At 49.1% G+C, this 18,259-nt stretch overlaps 1 protein-coding gene across 13 annotated transcripts in view; it reads right to left on the bottom strand.

Annotated features, from left to right (window-relative positions):
* DLGAP2 (DLG associated protein 2) overlaps positions 1 to 18,259 on the bottom strand; it is a 436,545-nt gene that overhangs the window by 33,779 nt on the left and 384,507 nt on the right. For all 13 annotated transcript variants that reach the window (XM_036995825.2, XM_073219245.1, XM_036995822.2 and 10 more), the window contains one exon: positions 14,128 to 14,347. In XM_036995825.2, the coding sequence (XP_036851720.1) occupies positions 14,128 to 14,347 (220 nt within the window). The remainder of the gene's footprint in view (positions 1 to 14,127; positions 14,348 to 18,259) is intronic.

Genomic DNA, 18,259 nt, shown 5'->3' on the forward strand with positions numbered 1-18,259 from the left:
GGTGCAGCCACTGTGGAAAGCAGTATGGAGGTTCCTCAGAAAACTAAAAATAGAAATACCATGTGACCCAGTATTCCACTCCTAGGAATTTACCTAAAGAAAACAAGATCCCTGATTTGACAAGACCTATACACCCCTATGTTTATCGCAGCACTATTTACAATAGCCAAGATATGGAAGCAACCTAAGTGTCCGTCAATAGGTGAATGGATAAAGAAGAGGTGGTACATATACACAATGGAATACTATTCAGCCATAAGAAAAAAAATCCTTCCATTTACAACATGGATGGAGCTAGACAGTATTATGCTCAGTGAAATAAGCCAGGCGGAGAAAGACAAGTACCATATGACTTCACTTATTTGTGGATTCTAAAAACAAAACAATAAAATGAACAAAATAGCAGTAGATTCTTATAGACACTGAAAAGTGACTCGTGGTTACCATGGGGGGCCGGTTGGGGAGGGTGGGAGAAGGCGGGGGAGATAAAGGGGCATAAAAATTCTCAACCATAATGTAAGTTGGTCACAGGGATGGTAGTACATACAGCATGGAGAATATAACCAATGATCCTGTAACATCTTCCTATATTGACAGAAAGTAACTGCACTAGTGAGGGTGAGGATTTAATAAAATAAGTAACTGTCGGACCACTGTGCTATACACTTGAAACCAACATAAGATTATATATTAATGATACTTCAGTTAAAAAGAAATCATGTACACATAATGGTTTCCCTAAAGTCACAAAAAATTATGTGGATCACCCAAGTTCTGGGACAGCATGGATGGGTTAGCAACAAAGATACCTATTTCAAATGTGTTAATTAGCAAGACATTACAGTCTATGCAGCATTTAACATCTTGTAGACAGTGAAATAAAGTGATGGCAGCTGTTCCCACCACTCAAGACATTCCTATTCTCATTTTAAACACTTACAGATCACGTCACACAGCAAGATTGCGGAATGAGCCAGCTCTCAGGGACGGGAGGAGTCACATAGCTCCTAATTGCAGGATTCTGGACGTTCAAAGGGCCATGCAGTAAACAGGCAAGAACCCCAGGGGGGACCCGCAATACCCGACGACGAGATGGTAAAGCCTTCCCGCAGCCAGAATCGGCTGTCCAGTAGGACACAGTGATGTCCTGAGTCTTAGGAATGCCAAGCTTTAAACTTAGATGAAAAATATTGCTTTGCAAAGAATGGCTTTTCTCCGTGGAGCAGATGGCAGACCAACCACAATGACACAACGGCGACTGACTGGTCCGCTCTGGGAGGGTGCGAATGGCACAGCGGATGGCGCTTGTGTGCCTTCGCAATCCGGACGTGTGTACTGTTTCACTTGGGATGCTTAATCATGAATGAAGTCTGGTTGTGCCAGATTATATTTTCACTATTAAAACTTGGCGGGTATGTGTGTGTTATTCTTAGGTGGTATTTTGTTTGATGATGAAATAATTGATTTCCACATCCCCATATTACAAACAATAAGTGTATGGTTGTTGACTTACATAAGCTAATATATCTAGAGTCATTATCGTTTCTTTATTCAAGGCAAAGAAAAGGACCTTACGTGAAAGAATTACTAAAATGATAAAGCAAATGCTATCTGCAGGGGTGAAAACAGTATATAACTGCTGACTTACACTTACTGATGCTTAGAGTCACATGCATACATCCTAAATATTGTCCAGTTTCCTCACAAAGCTCAGTAAGAAAGCTGGAAGGCCCCCACACCTATAATATGGATGACACATGCATAATTTCAAGGTGACTAACAGAGGGAAATACAGTCATCGATCCCTGGGATGCAGGGCGAGCATTTAGAATTGCTGCCTGTGTCTCTTTGAGAGCGAGCAGTCAGATAGATGGCTGATCTCACTTGTGCCAATAAATCAGAGCTCCGACCAGCAGCTTCTCTGTGACCTTTCAGAGATGTGCATGGCCAAGTCACGTGGCCGGAGGGCCACTGCCGCCAGGGAGTGAGTGGCGGTGGCGGCGGCGGGCTCTGCGGAGCACAGAGAGGCCGGGTCCCATTCTGGCACCACCTCCAGGAGCCATGGGCTTCAGGCCCTCCTCGACCTGTGAAAGGGCAGGGTTCACTGCTTCCTAACAGACTCATGGACCCAGCAGAATGAACATAGGCTATGCAGACGTGATGTTATCTGTGAGCTCCCGCTTTGTGCTAGTCACTGAAATGCATCTGCGCCACGTTGCCCATCAGTCCTGGTGCCCTGGACACCAAGAGCCCCTGACAGATGGAAAGCTCCCAAGCCTCCAGGAAATCACATCCCTCACCGGCCCAGGGCAGAGGGCACATCGAGAGAAAAGGCTGGCATGGAAATTGCATCATGTATCTCCCCATAGCACGGCCTTGAGGTAAGAATGCAGAAGGGATGATATACGGACCCGAGTGGCAATTCACTGGGCCTCCCGGAAACTGCTCGGATGCCTCTTGTTTCCCATCTGACTCCCGTTACTGTGCCCCTCACATTGTTCTTTATTATGAAAAATGAACCCAATTTCTGGAGCTAGAGAAACAAGGATGCAGATTCTATAGTGAACTACAAAGACGTTCTACAGGAAGCCTGCAGAATGGACAGGTTCACAAATTCACGGGTCCCAAATGTTTATTGGTCACCCATGGCCTGCTGAGTGTCACCGGCATCACATAAAAGGTTTTATTCTCTGCTCTTCCCTGCTGTGCTTGAAACTCAGAAAAATCATTCAAGAATATGAGCTTTCTGCAAGCTGGCAACAGTAAGCACTAACGTCTATGGTGCTTCAGAGACAGAAAGAGAAAAATGCTTTTTATTAAGTAATTCACTCATTTTTTTATTGTTTTCATTAAGGAAAGTCACCAAGTATTTATTTAATGTCCACTGCACGCCAAGCACTAATCTAGACACTGACAGCAGTGAGAGGATCTCTGCCTTCCTGGTGCTTGTTCTCTGCAGGGGGGCAGAGGTGGGGGCTAAACCAATTGAATTATTAAAATATACGTCATGTTCTGAGGTGACAGAAGTGATAGAAGCAAGACAGACTGCATGTGCGGCTTCACTAAAATGTTTGGAAGCACAGCCCCCACACTTTCTGCTGGAACCTAACTCAATATTCAGTGAGCATGAGGTTAGTGAAATTGTATTTTTAAAAAAGAGAAACACAAACATCTCTGAATTCCACGTTAATGAATGTAGGACCAGAAAAAAAGCCAGCGTCACTGTCAAGGGAAAGAGGGAATTCCTAGGCTCAAAACATGGGCCTGTTTGGCCGTGCAAGGCGGGGCCCCTGCACACGGCCGGCGCAGCTCCTCCGCAGACAGCGCCTTAGCTGGGCCCGAGGCCGGCGGATGTCTGCCCGGGAGCACGCGCGGTGCCCTGCCGTCGGGTCTCACGTGTGTATGACAGCGTCCCATCTTTATGTTTCTAACTTTTCAACTTCACTTCTGATGGGCCCGGATCCAGAGAATAAAGAGAAGCTATTCCTCAGCCTGCGCTGCCTGGAAGTCAGACATCCTCCCACATCCTGCCCTTGCAGGAGAGGCGACCCTCTGCTAGCTGTGCAGGTGTGCGGTGGACGGGGACAGGGCGATAGGCCGGCGTGGTGGAGGCCAGGACCCGGACGGGAGACTGCTGCCCGTGTGCCCGCCCGTCTGGGGTCCTGTGGCTGCCCCTCTGGAGAGGCAGCCTGCTCAGGCCTCCCTCGCCTGCGCTCTGCTGGGCCTCCTGTCTCTCTTGACGGCCGGGGCACTGGTTCCCGGGCCAAGAGCCCGAGCTGGGCTGAAAGCTGCTGTGGGCAGGACGGAGCGTCCGAGCTGCCACTGATCCTCATGGCACCGGCTGGTGCAGCCACACCATCTCTGTGGGCTGACAGCTGCGTGGCGAGACTCACACGAGGAATCTAACGGTTCCGAGCTTTGGGCTCCTCTGGCTTCCCACCTGGCCCTTGTGCGGGAGCAGAATTGGGGAGAAAAAGATGGTATCCGAGTATTTGCAGAAAGCCTGCCACCACCGTTATCTCCAGGGCTTGGCCTCAGATGGGAGGTCTGAGAGAGGGAACACGTTGTTGGTACTCTCCCCCCGAATACTCTCCACGTGACCCCCAAACTACACCGCGTGGGACCTCCCTGGTCCTGGATGTTATAGATGAAATCTGAAGCGACAGTAATAGTTCTGGTATCTGCGCATTACCCGGTGTCTCTGCCGCAGGGATGCTGGCCACACCTCTGTCCTCTGAGGCAGATGCGGACTCTCTCAGCACCTTTGAAAAGCACATGATTTCTGACCGTGGAATAACCTGACATTCCAGAGTAATTCATTCGTCTCTTATACCATTTACCAGACAGCACGTCTCTCAGAACCCCCGTGGTGGCAAACCTCAGCCTGCAAGCTGGTAGGGTGGCAGGAGGCTCCTCTGCCCCTACAGGAAAGGCCCAAGACCTGAGCCCCTGCTGTAAATATTCAGGAGGGGGCAGAATTTTGAGCACCTTGTGAAGCACAGAACATTTTGTAATGACTCAATATTAATAATAAGAAGAGACTGTTAACTAGCAAGTGTTAGTACAGAAGTTCTGAACATGAGTATCTATTTTCATATATGTCTGGAGCTTCTGATTCTGTTTCAAATTGTTTCACTTTATGAAGCATCTCTCCAGCATTTTAAAGACACAAGGCACAAAACAAATACTTGTGGATTTGATTCAACTCATTTGTGACAAATCAAAATGGTAGTGATGACCTGCTCTAGGCCAATAAATCAGTAAAGAAAACTCCAAACTTCTATTACTGAAAGATCAAAGCACATACAATTTAAAGAATTGGAACTGTAATTGCCCTTTATTTACCACTTAGGAGTTTTCTCTGGGAAATTAAATGAATGTGGAATTGCCATGCCAACAGTGAGCTTTTAGTGGCCTTGGCTAATGAATCTTCTCTTTTTTATTTATTTTACTTATACTCATGGCAACACTTGATATGATTAATCACTTCCTTCTTATCTCTTTCCTCCTCAGCATCCAAAAAATAATAAAGGGCTAAGCAGAGGTATAAATATTCCCACGATTAAGCCACCAGATTCTCAGAGCTCTCTTGTTACCTGTATTCAAGAAGCACATATGGTCCTACATCTTAGTGGCTGTGTTAGCATGAAATAAATCCAACGTAATTAAGTATTTTAAAAAGGAATGCTTTACACATGGGTGTATGTCTCCCATTTCTATGTAACTATTTCCTTACTGTGCTTTCCCACCACTTAATCTGTCATTTGAAAGTATCAACAGATTTACACATTTCACACTCCAAGTCCCTGAAACCATAAACCAAATTCACCATGCATGTATTTAGCACTTTACATTTTTGGTGTTTAGAATATGGTTGAAACATTGATCTCAGAGTAATCAGTCTCATTCAATTTCCTCCCCCAAACTTGGGAACATTAAAATGGTTCAAATAACTTAAAACTCATAGAAGAAAACATAGACAATCTCTTGAATATAAACATGAGCAACTTTTTCCTGAACACATTTCAGGCAAGGGAAATAGAATAAAAAATGAACAAGTGGGACTTCATCAAACTAAAAAGCTTCTGTACAGCAAAGAACACCCTTAGCAGAAAAGAAGGCATCCTACAGTGTGGGAGAACATATCCATAAACTATCTATGCGATAGGGGTTAACATCCAAAATATATAAAGAACTCACATGCCTAAACACCCAAAAAACAAATAACCCAATTAAAAAATGGGCAGAGGATCTGAACAGACAGTTCTCCAGAGAAGAAATTCAGATGGCCAACATCCAAAAGACAAGGAGCAACAAATGCTGGCGAGGATGTAGAGAAAGGCGAACCCTCCTACACTGCTGGTGGGAATGTAAATTAGGTCAACCATTGTGGAAAGCAATATAGAGATTCCTCAAAAAACTAAAAATAGAAATACCATTTGACCCAGGAATTCCACTCCTAGAAATTTACCCAAAGAAAACAAGATCCCAGATTCAAAAAGACAGATGCACCCCTATGTTTATCGCAGCACTATTTACAATAGCCAAGATATGGAAGCAACCTAAGTGTCCATCAGTAGATGAATGGATAAAGAATGTGGTACATGTATACAATGGAATATTATTCAGCCATAAGAAGAAAACAAATCCTACCATTTGTAACAGCATGGATGGAGCTAGAGGGTATTATGCTCAGTGAAATAAGCCACATGGAGAAAGACAAGTGCTATATGATTTCACTTATTTGTGGAGTATAACGATGAAGCAAAACTGAAGGAACAAAACAGCAGCAGACTCACAAACCCCAGGAAGGGACCAGCGGCTTCCAAAGGGAAAGGGGATGGGGAGGAAGAAGGATATAAGGGGTATTATGATTAGTGCAAATACTGTAGGGGTGTCACAGGAAAGGTAGCCCAGCATGAAGACAAGTAGTGACCCTATAGCATCTTAGTACGCTGATGGGCAGTGACTTCAATGGGGTGGTGGGGGGGACTTGATAATATGGTGAATGTTGAAACCACAAGGTTCATGTGAAACCTTCATACGATTGTGTATCAATGATACATTAATTTAAAAAATGGTTCAAGTAAATTCTGTTTTACACTAATACCTCTACCGAAAATGAAAGATACCTGATAACTGAAAATGAAAGATAACAGCTAGCACCAACTAAAAGGTAAAAGTTTTGAATAGCTCTGGTATCTCTATAAAGACAGTTCAAAGAAATTTAGTGATGGAATTTTTTTCCTCACTTAAAAAAAATATTTTCAAGATATGAGTATTTAGCTTTTGGACATTTGAATTTTAGAGAAAGGCAGTTCCCTCAAATTCAGTTTATATGCCTGAATAATTCTCACCTTTGCAGAGAATCAAAATTAAATGCTGAAGGATCACAGCAATGATTTTGTGTGAGGCTAAGGGCCTCTTCGGATGTGCATGCAGACGTCGCCTGAGCAGCCACGAGCAGGCAGGCGGCTGACGTTCTGGGGGAACCTCTGCCCTCGGCCTATGTTGTGGAGCAAATCTCTGAGAGACTATTTGTATGTTTTTTCCCCATAGTCCTTCCTGTTGCAAGCCTGCCCTGGGGCCCCCTCCTCAGAGATTCTGCAGGGGAACCAACGTCAGGATATACTCGCCTTGACTTCTATGAAAGCCAACGCTCGACAGCGAGATTGCCCGGCCAGGGTGAGGAGGGGAGAGCAGAGCCGCAGAGATCGGCGGCAGTCGGGAGAGGGCCTGGGGGTCTCTGAGCAGCTGGGGTCCTGTGGAGCCCCAGCTGAGACCTGGAAATGGGAGGGGCCTTGCAGAACGGGACTCAGAGATCTCATGTCCAAGACCTGGAAGCTCCCAATGCCTTGATGCTGTGTGGCGTCCCGGCACTGGTAATGCCCTGGGTGTGCCCCAAATGGGAAAGGCTGGATTTCCTAGTATACCAGGCAACAAGGTGGAGCCCTCAGACTTGGACTTGAATTGGTTTATGGAAAGTAAATTGATTCACTATTTCTTGCACAGCTAAGTTGTAGATGATCATGTCACATTGAAGTCTGATACAGAATGCAGCACACACACATATGACTTGTACTGTGCAAAGCAATCTAAAAGGAAAAGCTCAACTAGATGTCTGGGATAATAGCTAAGCACAGGGGAGTTTAAATATTGAATTTTAAATATTAAGTCACTACAAACTGTTAAAGTAAACGGGTTAAATGTTTCATGAACTGTACATTCTCAAGTCACTCATTCCTACATCCAGCATATACTGAGTCCTGTAGAGTGTGGGTGTGTGATTCGGAGACCGGGTGAATCTGAACTCATTGTGTACGCCCTGGGCACAGCAGTGACCTTGGTATGATGAAATATGTGAGCTAAAGACAAATGATGTCCCACAGCTGGTTTGTGCACTTTTTGGCCAGGATGTGCCACCCAGTGAGCACCTACGTTGTTTGGTGTCAGTAATGGGATTTGTGATTTCCAACTGGTTTCATGGAGCCTGGTGGTCAAGGCTGGTGCCCATGTGACCAGCTCGTCACTGCAGACCCCACCACGAGCAAACTGTGGGCTTCCTGGGGCCACAGTGCTTTGCGCATCTGCCAGTGGCGATGTGAGACCTGCAGACAAGGCATGCTGTGTGCGACCAGCAGCAGGGGGACAAGGAAACCACCCCAGGGAAGCCAGGACACCCTGGACGCACACTGTCCCCTCGCTGCGGTACCCCGTGTCCTTGACGTGATGAAGCTCTTCCACGGGCATCATCTGTTTGAGTCCTGTGAACATGTGAGGCGATCCACGTGGAAGGGGATGCAGAGACCTGGGGCAGCCAGTGTCCATGACCAGGAGGCTCTGGATGCCTGAGGCCATGTGGGATCCTGGCACTGGTCACGTCTTACTTGTGCAGACACTGTTCTCAATGCTTCCAATAGAGCATTTAGCAGTTTCCAATAAACGCCTGCTCTCATGGTATTTATATCCCAGGGGAGGAAGACAATGAAAAAGTAAGAATTAAAATGGTCTCTGACATCAGTGATCTATGAGAAAACCTAACGCTGCAAACACTGGAAACTGAAACTACCCGGTCTTGCCGCTCCACGGAAGCCTTGTGCCTCGGAGGAGAGAGGCCTTGCCGCAGTGCCTGCCGGCTGGGACTGCGGCCCCAGAGCAGGGCTCCACGGCCCTCCCAAGCGCTCTGGCCCCTTCAGCCCTCTGCTGAAGCCTACCACCTCCTTCCCAAAATAGTGTTTTAAATCCAAGAAATAAAATGCAGAGGATGAAAAAAATCACACTGAAATACAGTTATCAAAATGTTGAAGTTTCTGTGATACACATGTGCACATTCATGCAGTAAATAATGAGATCTGGTACAGGACCAATGACTGCTGCCATTTCACAGCCTGAGGAACATAAAGGATGTTTTGAAATTGCAGAGTGATAATAAACTATCCAGTTCAGAACGATGAAGCCACAGATATGCTAATAGGAACATGCTTTGTTGACTACATTCATAACTGAAGGGAATGTTAAAGTTAGAAGTCAGTGAAAAAGATCTTCTTTTTATCTCTGAATCTTCAATACGTTAGGGATCCCTTGGGGGCCCTCACTCCTGGAGCAAGTGGCCTTTCCTGCAGGGTGTCACCCACACTCACCCTGGACAGGATGGAGCCTGTTCCCGGGGGCCACACGCCTCAATCCCGCAGATCCTCTCACTCCTGAAGCCAGCAGTCAGGATGGGCCCCAAGCCCCAAAGCCAGTCCTGCTGGTGCCCAGGTCCCCCCTCCACCAGCCAGCTGCCATCTGCTGTGTGTCCTCACTCGCTTCCCCATAGGGGCAGACCCCAGTTTTCCCAGTTCTCATGCTTGGTTGTCCTTCCTAGACCAGAATCTCCCCTGCCCTCTGGCTGCATTTCCTGGGATGGACATGGCCCGTGAGTCACCCATCAGTGCGTGGCAGGCGGGTCGCCCTCTCGGGGGCTGGCCTGAGCAGCCAGGCTGGATTCGCTTCTCCCATGAACTCAGCCCACAGGGGAGGTGTGGTTCCTGGAAAGTGAGAAGCGTTTGCGGCCTTGGGTCTGAGCCTCTGCCAGGACCCGCCTCCAGGGGGGCCCACTCTCCTGCAGGACCAGCTCCCTGAAGGCATAAATCCGCAACTGGATATTTGGCAACCACGGTCTTTCTGAAATGGTGCCCCTTATTCTTTAATACACCTGACAGATTACTTCCAGACATAGTTCACGAATCCATCACAATCTCTCGTTTCTATGCGCCCAGCCACAAGCACTGAATTCCCTGTCCTTTCCTTGGCCCCGGGGAGCTGGCTGACTCCTGCATGACCCAGTGCAGGTGTCTCCGTCCTGGTTCCCGCACTGTCCCCCTCAGGCATGGGGCTTCCTGCCTGCAGCCGGGTGAACGTGGTCTCCGTCCCCTGTGCTCAGCTGAACTGCCGTGTTGTCTCTCCCGGGACTGGGAGCTCAGACTGTCCTCTTGTGCATTTATCAGGAAGATCTAGAGCATAAGTGGGTAAAAGGTGGCTCGTGGCTACAGTCCCAAGAAAGCATGGGCACTAAGTTCACACAGACAGTTTCCCACGTTTCAGGAGTTCAGCTGCCGCCTTGACCCATGGCGGTGAGGCCTCTGCCCAGATCCACCCTGGCCTCTCAGGGCTCAGCGCTGTGGTCAGACTCCTGCCAGAGGCGATGCCCAGCCTTGCATACTTGTCTTGAGAGTTCAGATGCTGGGAGTGGGGGTGCCTTAAAGACTGGGCTCCGTTCCAGAACAAGTTCTGAGGGGTTTGTGGAAACCACCCCCCGGCTAAAGAGGACCAGGATAACCGTGGGGCACTGTGGATGCCCGGAGGAATTCGCTGGAGACACTCGCGGTGCATCACGCTCAGGATCCTCGGACCACAGCACAGGTTTATGTGGAATGCCGCAGACATACATGGCCTGGTAGTCAGTCTGGTTCCGAGAAGGAATGGACAAGTCCCTGCCTCCTCGCTGGGGTCTCTGGTCTTGCCCCAGGCCTGGGGCTTCTCACAAGACCCTGTGCGGCAGCCTGGGGTTTGGTTTCGCATTTGCAGGGGGACTTGAAGTTATTAGGAGGGTCAGCTTGATGCGCCCAGAGAACAATGGGTTGGCCACGCTCTGTGTGTTCTGGGGAGGTCAGTGTAACTCCTGGCCCAGTGTCAGGGGAGACTGCATTCTCTCACTCTTTCAGGAACTAATTTGTTGAAATCTTGATATGGCAGACAGAAAAATGCCTCCCCGAAATGCCCACATCCTAATCTTTGGAACCTGTGGTCATGTCACCTCCCAAAGCAAAAGGTAGTTTGCAGATGGGACTGGGCCACGTGGGGGCCGATGCCACCACCGGGCCTTACAGAAGGGCACGGGGGGCCAGTCACAGGAAGAGGTTATGGAAGAGCCTGGGCCTTGGGGCCAGGAGCCTAGTAAGGCACTCAGCCTCTAGGGGCCTGGCGCTGTCTCGGGGACTGAGATCATCGCGCACCTGCGAGGGACAGGCCACAGCAGAAGCGTGAGCAGTAAGGTGGGTCGCGGCTGTTTCCTCTGTCATGCTCTGTGCGGGTTTTCCCTTTGTGTTAATGACTTCTAGAATCAGTGATGACATATGTTGAGAAAACTTTTGACCCAGAGAAAAATCATTATAATCCAATTTTATAGGATTTTCATCCATGGTATCAATAACGTTTCCTCTCTAGAAAAATTGGGTGAAATGCATATTTAGATAAGTAAATCTATCTGATAAATCAATTCGCAGATGAGAAAGAAGCCATGTGTGAAATGAAAGTTAGATGTTTTCAAAACCACTTCACAGTTCAAGAGGATGCTAATCAATATGCTGTGTCTGTCATGATGAAGAACAGCGGGAAGGAGAGGCCCTCAGGGCCCTGGTGCTGTTGCCAGCGGTGTGTCCTGCCCAGGTTCCCTGGAGACTGGTTCAGCGGAGAAAAATGTGAACTCAAGTCCCCCAAACAGGCAAAACACACTCTCTGGCAACATCAACCTGTCCAGGTTTAAAATAGAATGCCCAATACATTAAAATTCTTAATAAACCATTCATGTATACATGTGGTGTTTATTACTAGATGAGTATTAAAATTACATTTTGCATTTATGCAAGGTGAGATAACCTAATAACACAGTTTATTTTTCAAGCAAAAAGGAACACGTCTAAATAAATCTTATCTTGCAAAAAATTACTCTGAAGGTTTTTAAAAATAACTTTTTTGGATTTACTTTCAAGAGGTAGTTTTGGAAACAAAAGAAAATTTGTTGTAACAACTTCTCACCACACACACACACACACACACACACACACACACACACGCACAACGACAAAGGATAGCTTCAAATGTTAGCACTGGCATATGACCTTCCAAGTATTTTAATCCATGATTATTGAAATCTGCTTTGCCTCACTGGCAGGAAGCTCTGAACTGAATGACAAGGTCAGTTCTAATAATAAGTGGGCATTTATATCCTATGTAATTGGATAGTTTTTCTCCATACTTTGGTTTTTCTGTTCTTCCACGTAGGGAAGTTTTATTTCTTTGGTATTTTCCGCAATCCTACTAAAAAGACTGTTGCTGTATGCTGTCTCAATTCTACGTAGGAAAGAAAGTTTATCAAAATTTAATGTACAAGTTTGGAGTGAAGCACGAAAGAGAATTAATGATACTTGTAGACTTACATTTCTTCAAGATGGAACCTGTAGTCTGACATTCCGAAGATTTCCGCTAGTGTTTTCCATTTTTCTCTTGTTTGAATCTCAGACCTTTTCCCAACTTGGCACCCCAGAGTCAAGGGGAAATTTTGATTCAGTAACTAAGCCAAGATCCACTAGAAACTTTGAAGAGGAGCATTCTTTGGTAATATATTTGGTGCATACATTTTGGGAATAAAACAATGTACTTGGTAAAAGGCCATGTACATAAATTAGGATTTTAGTCTGAATCCTGCACTGTATTATCCACATGAAATCTATTTTATTTTCTGTTCTGCCAATAATGACAGGCCTAAATGCACAAAAGTCCGTTGCCACCAGGTAATACTGTTTCAGAGCATTTCTGAAGACTGTGAGAGTACTTAACTCACTTGTTCATAGGAAACATTCAACAAATACTGATGAGCATGTCAGTCATGATCTCTGTAAGTGGTTTTCTAAAAAATGCAATAATTGTGAAGCTCATTACCTCCCCAAATTTCTATTTTGCTCTTTTTTCACATTTCTTTTTCACAACAGCAGAGCACGTGAGGTGGTACGTGGCTCCAGTGAGGGGAAGGAATAAGTGAAATGGGACACCTACGAGGGGACCAGCAGTTCAGCCCCACCACCCACATGCTCCACCGTGGTCGCAGCTGGACTCTACACACAGCCCTGCAGGTGCTGCAGGGCTCCCCACACACAGAGCCATGCTCAAGAAGGAAGCAAGCCACACTTTAGTGCACTTTCTCAAGGCATAGTGGTTAGAGTATCACAAAACCTCCACTTGGGTGCCACAAAGCCACATCAGAGGTCACCATGGACCCTCACGCTCCTTGAAAATGAATCATTGGGCTGATTTGATAAATCACTCCAGCTACTGCTCCGAAAACCTCAGAAAACCGAGAGTCAGAAGTTACCATGCCAAGGTCACAGAGTGACTGATGCCATGGAACCAGGTGTGGACCCGGCTTGTGCTCAGCTGTCCACAGGTGCGCCACATGCTTCCTCTCCAAGGACCATGACTGTTTGGGCTGTACATGACATTATGTGCTGCCCTGTGTCACCTCTCCCCATTCCGCTAACGCTTTAGCCTTCAGACAAATGGGCGCTGTGTGCGGTGCGGTGGCACGCTCTTTCCCCCTGTCCCTTGTCTCCCTGCCCGGTGCCCATGCAGCTAAGACAGCGTCCTCCCAGAACCGCCCCGTTCCTCTGATGCGCTGCGCATTCTGCATCTCACGGCATTGCTCATGTTGCACGCCGCTGCTCGGCCTGTGTATGCAGCCGGGCGACCCTTCCTCATGTGCTGTGTTTTATGGGCTCCTCCCGGCCATGCATATTCATTGTATCACATAAATGGGAATACTGCAGTGATATTTAGCTTACGTGGTAAATTTTCAAAGGTTTCCATCAGAACTGAAGGAAACTGACAGTGAACCTGCAGCGCCTAAGATGATTAGCGATTTACATCAATGATCCGTTTGCTTTGCAGCAGAAACTCATGTTTACGGGTCCACTTACTAAGCCACAGGGACTCTGGCAGGACACCTCTCTGGAGGCACCCAGGAGTCACTGCATGTCAGCTGAAGTTTTACCGCAACCTATTAACCTTTGACTGTTCAAACACAATCACCTTCCAAGTGTCCATACTTCCACTTTTTCCCAATAGAAAACTTTACAAAAGCTGTACTTGATTATTTTAAAGACCCTTGATAATGAATAGATCACATTGTAAGGAAAGCAAGGTTATCTAGGAAAGAAATGTTTCAAACACCACTGAAAATGTGACAACATGACAGTGAGATCAGGACAGCAAACGTCCCTGGGGACAAAGGCATGCCCGCTCCTACGAGGGCGGAGATCCACACATGCCTGCGTCTCTGCGAGAAAGGGCACGGGGGTAGCGTGCTGTTACCTGTGGTGGCCCTCACGGTCGAGGTCAGGTCGGAGGCCGTCATCACGGGAATACATTCATCGTCTTGGGAGTAGCCGGCCTGAATGGCCCTCAGGTAGCTGTGACTCCTGGTGCGGAAGCACCCAGGGAGGTCCAGGGCGTCCATAGCCTGAGACTCGACCTCACTGAAGACGGACTCACACACCGACTCGAACTGTCCGTTCATCTCCGCCTCGCTTATCTGGAACGACAGGCGCACAGCTGGTGGTGAGACCCAGCGATTGACCAGGTTGTGCACTGGGGCAGGGGGCCCGGCTCACCTGGTCTTGCCTCACAGCCTCACCTTTTCAGCACAGCTACTCTGAGATCAGCATTGGCAGATCTGAGGCAAAGAGCCAATCTCAGAGGCTGCTGACGGTTTACGGAGCCCCAGGCGTGCCTGGCAGTCACCTCTGAGCTGAGAGAGGCGGGTGCTTCAGGGGCTCCTGGGCACTGGGAGGTGTCAGGCAAGTGTCCTTGGTGCCTTCCTGGCCCAGACGCCTCTCACTCTCCCGTGACTGTGCAGCCCAGGGCATCTGATACATGGCAACGTTGGGGGGCGAGCGCTGCCTCTACTCGCTTCTAGTCACTGCCCCGGGTTCGGGCCCCACATTCAGCGGCAAGCACATGGCCCTTCCCCATGAGAGCCACAGGAGGCCAGAGGAGACAGGACTGGCTGGCCGGTGTCCCTGTGGACATGTGGCTGCGGCACCGCCTCGCCACCCACCCCATGGGGACCGGGTATGTGCCACCTCTAATTCTCCTCGGTGCTTTAGGTGCCAGAGCTGCAGCCCCTTCACCTGACCAATCTGAGCAAGTGTAACCCAGTCACTGGTTCTGGAGGTGGTGGAGGTGGGGCCGAGGGGTGGAAAGGCAGGCTGCCCACCCGCCTGAAGCCAGTGTGGACAGAGAACTGGGAGGCTGTGGGGGAGGGAAGACCAGGGAGGAATCAATGGGCTGCATCTCTGTGGATGGACAGAGCGTGTCTGACTCTGCACAGAGACTGGGGCGTAGACAAACTGTGCTGCCCCATCAAGCCACCTAGTGAGTGGGATGTGGAGAAACACTCATACTGGTTTAAAATGTGACATTTTCTGGACCGCAGATTTCTTTCAATCCGTTTTGCCTTCTGTGGAATTATACCAGAATGTCTCAGATCATTTTATGTCAAAGATCCACATTAGATACTTGAAAAGGCCAACATCTCAGTGATGTTGCTGCCACATGACAGCACCCGACACAGGGCTTCAGGGACACCCTTCCGCAGGCCTCCAGGGGACAGGCGCTCTCTCTTTTAAGGAGGGAGGCTACTGAATTTGCACATGTGTTCTACAAACAAAAGATTAAAATTTCACTAAGGTCCCCTGGGCTGGTGCTTCTAGCTGCAAAACTTACCTCTGAGGTTTTAGAAATGATGATAAAAATTCCCCCCTAAACAGTTAAAAAGTGGTTGACAAGGATCTCAAACTGGTCTAGAAGGGAACTGAAACTATGTGTTCTAGGAGAGCTTGAGGGAGACTTGGAAAAGTGAAGCTGCTTCTAGAGAATGTGGGTGTGGAGGGGCCAAGGCAGGGGACCATGAGATGATGGGGAGGGGACAGCAGGAGGGTGGCAGGAGCCCCCGAGGGAAGGTGGGCTCCTCAGAGGCCACGGCAGGTGGCGTTAACAGAGCAGGCATGGCACAGTGAGGCTGTGGGCACATGGGGACCACACGCACAGCTGGTGGGGTGTGAAGTGGGACGGCTGTTGTGGGCGCAGTTCAGTGGATCCTCAAAACATTATACCTGGCAGTGCCACCTCTGGGTATCTCTCTACAGGAATTGGACACGGGGACGCGAGCAGACACGGTACAGGACGTGCTCAGCAGTGTTACTCAAAGACCATTTGGGAAACAACCTGCATGTCCATCAGTGGTGGACGGATAGACAGAATGTGCCACTCATGCAGTGGCTGCTATCCAGCCTGACGAGGAGGGCCATTCCCACACCTGCTACAATGTGGATGGGCCCTGAGGACACGGTGCTCAGGGGAGTGAACCCGTCACAGAAGGACAGGCCCTCGTGGCTCCACCCATCTGCGCCCCGAGACTTGGGGCCGTGGCTGCTGTGTGTCCTGCATGGCGTCGCCGAGTCCCTGCAGCTGGGAAGGGGCCCCAGCACCTGGTGGGGCCGGCGATGGCACGGCTGGCTGGGTGGCTCCTGACGACAAGCACCAAGAGCAGCACCCAGCACAGCTGGGACTTGCAGCCCTCCACAAAGCTGAGCATCGTAGCACCCATGCCGATCCAACGAGGAGGACCGGAGGGGCTGAGGGGCTGCTGTTCCAGGTGTGTTTTGGGGATAGGAAAATGTGGGCATCACTGTGTACGATGCGGAGTAAGGACACATATGAACACCGAGCACTAGACTATGAGCGACGGGCAGCACAGCTCGAGTCCCAGCTGTGTGCCGGTACTTAGGGAACACCACTCTCAGAATGAGAACGACTGGGGTCCTGCTCAGTGAACTGACAAACTGGTGAGTCCTGGGCCCTGTGAGAAAGGCTGGCGATGAGTAAGTGGCCCAAGAGCTCTGGACAAGCGACCTCCCGAGGGGCCTGCATGCAGCCTGCGTCATCTGCTGATGGTTCTGGAACAGCGAGAGCTTTAATCTTCAGTGAGATTCCCAGCGAGGAATGTTACAGCACCTGACACACCCCATTCCTCAGCACCACTGCTGCCAGTTCCACCTGCTGACCAGGATGTTTGTTGCTGGAGACCAAGCCCCACTCATGAGTCTCGGAAAAGAAGCCGAGCAGCAAGCAGCCTCACAAGGCTGTCAGGGTTTTAATCTCACCTTTGGGGCAGGAGAAAATGCAGAGTTTAACAGCTTTAACCACAAATGCAAGCATCTCGAGCATGCTGAGGCCCCAGACATGGCCCCCACAAAGTCCTCCTCGTCCCTGCGGCCACCCCGCCCTGTGCTGGCGGGGACACTGTGGACACTGGCTGGGGCTTGATGCTGAGTTACTGGACTCGTGTTCCAGGTACGACTCCCTTCACCCAGGGCCAGGGTACCAGGGTTATAAGTAACTGTATTTTTCTCAGGATTGAATATTGAGCTTCGTTTAATGTTATATCATAGAACTCAGTCTTGGGAATGATTTAGAATTCCACATGTCAGAGTCATTAAAATAAAACCTCAAACACCTGACCTGTCTGCTTTGCTATTGTACAATGACGAGTGTCTTCGGATAGAAGGGATGGGAGGACATGCCGTTTTCACTCTCCCGCATCTAGAGATCCCAGCTGGGGTTGCCGTAGGCGTGGTGGTGGGGGCGCCTGTGTACAGCTCAGGTTTCTTCCAGATAAGGATGGTGGGTCCCAGAGACCTTCAGCAGGTTCCATGCAGCTTCTGCGGAGGCACCACAACCACAGGCTTTCAATGGGAACCGGCTTCCTGCAGGCAAATCAAAAGCCCAGAGCAGCCGTCCGCGTCTGTGCTGAAATCACTCGGTCCCTCTGCTGGGCACCTGGCTGGGGAACACCTGGTTTTAAAAGCTGCATTGTGGTAAACTAGGCAGTGCAGCTGGGCAGGAAGGCGGCATCTTCAAGGGGCGGCGATGGCCCTGAAGGCCCTTCCCTGGGTGTGAGGAGGAGTCAAGAGGCAGTGACGTGTCCAATTCATCTCTTTTCTTGATTCCTGTCTCCTGAAACCATCCTGGACCTTCTCTATGCCGAAACGGGTTTCCTCAGCTAATTAAATCATTACAGTGATCTGGTTGCTGGTCCCTGGGCTCCTATTCTTACTCTGGGGGACCTGTACTATTATTACACGGCAATAACAACGGCTACCATTCCTGAGGCTGCCATCAGCTGGGCTTTCCACGTAAGAACCCCAAATTCGTCAGGCACTGGGGCTGTCCCTCTGTGAACTGTGCCACACCTGTGACATCATTTATTCTTCCGAGACCACTGGGCAGGCACCAGGACCTCCACTGGTGGGAAGGCATGCTCAGGAGGCGAAGGGGCTCCCCAGGCTGATGCCCAGGGACGGGAGCTGCCGGCCCAGGGCTCTGACGAGAGCTCGGATCCTCCGGCCTCTCCACTGAAAGAGGAACGGAGCGGGACATGTAA

This window comes from Manis javanica, chromosome 12, assembly GCF_040802235.1.
Source record: "Manis javanica isolate MJ-LG chromosome 12, MJ_LKY, whole genome shotgun sequence".
NCBI lineage: Eukaryota > Metazoa > Chordata > Mammalia > Pholidota > Manidae > Manis > Manis javanica.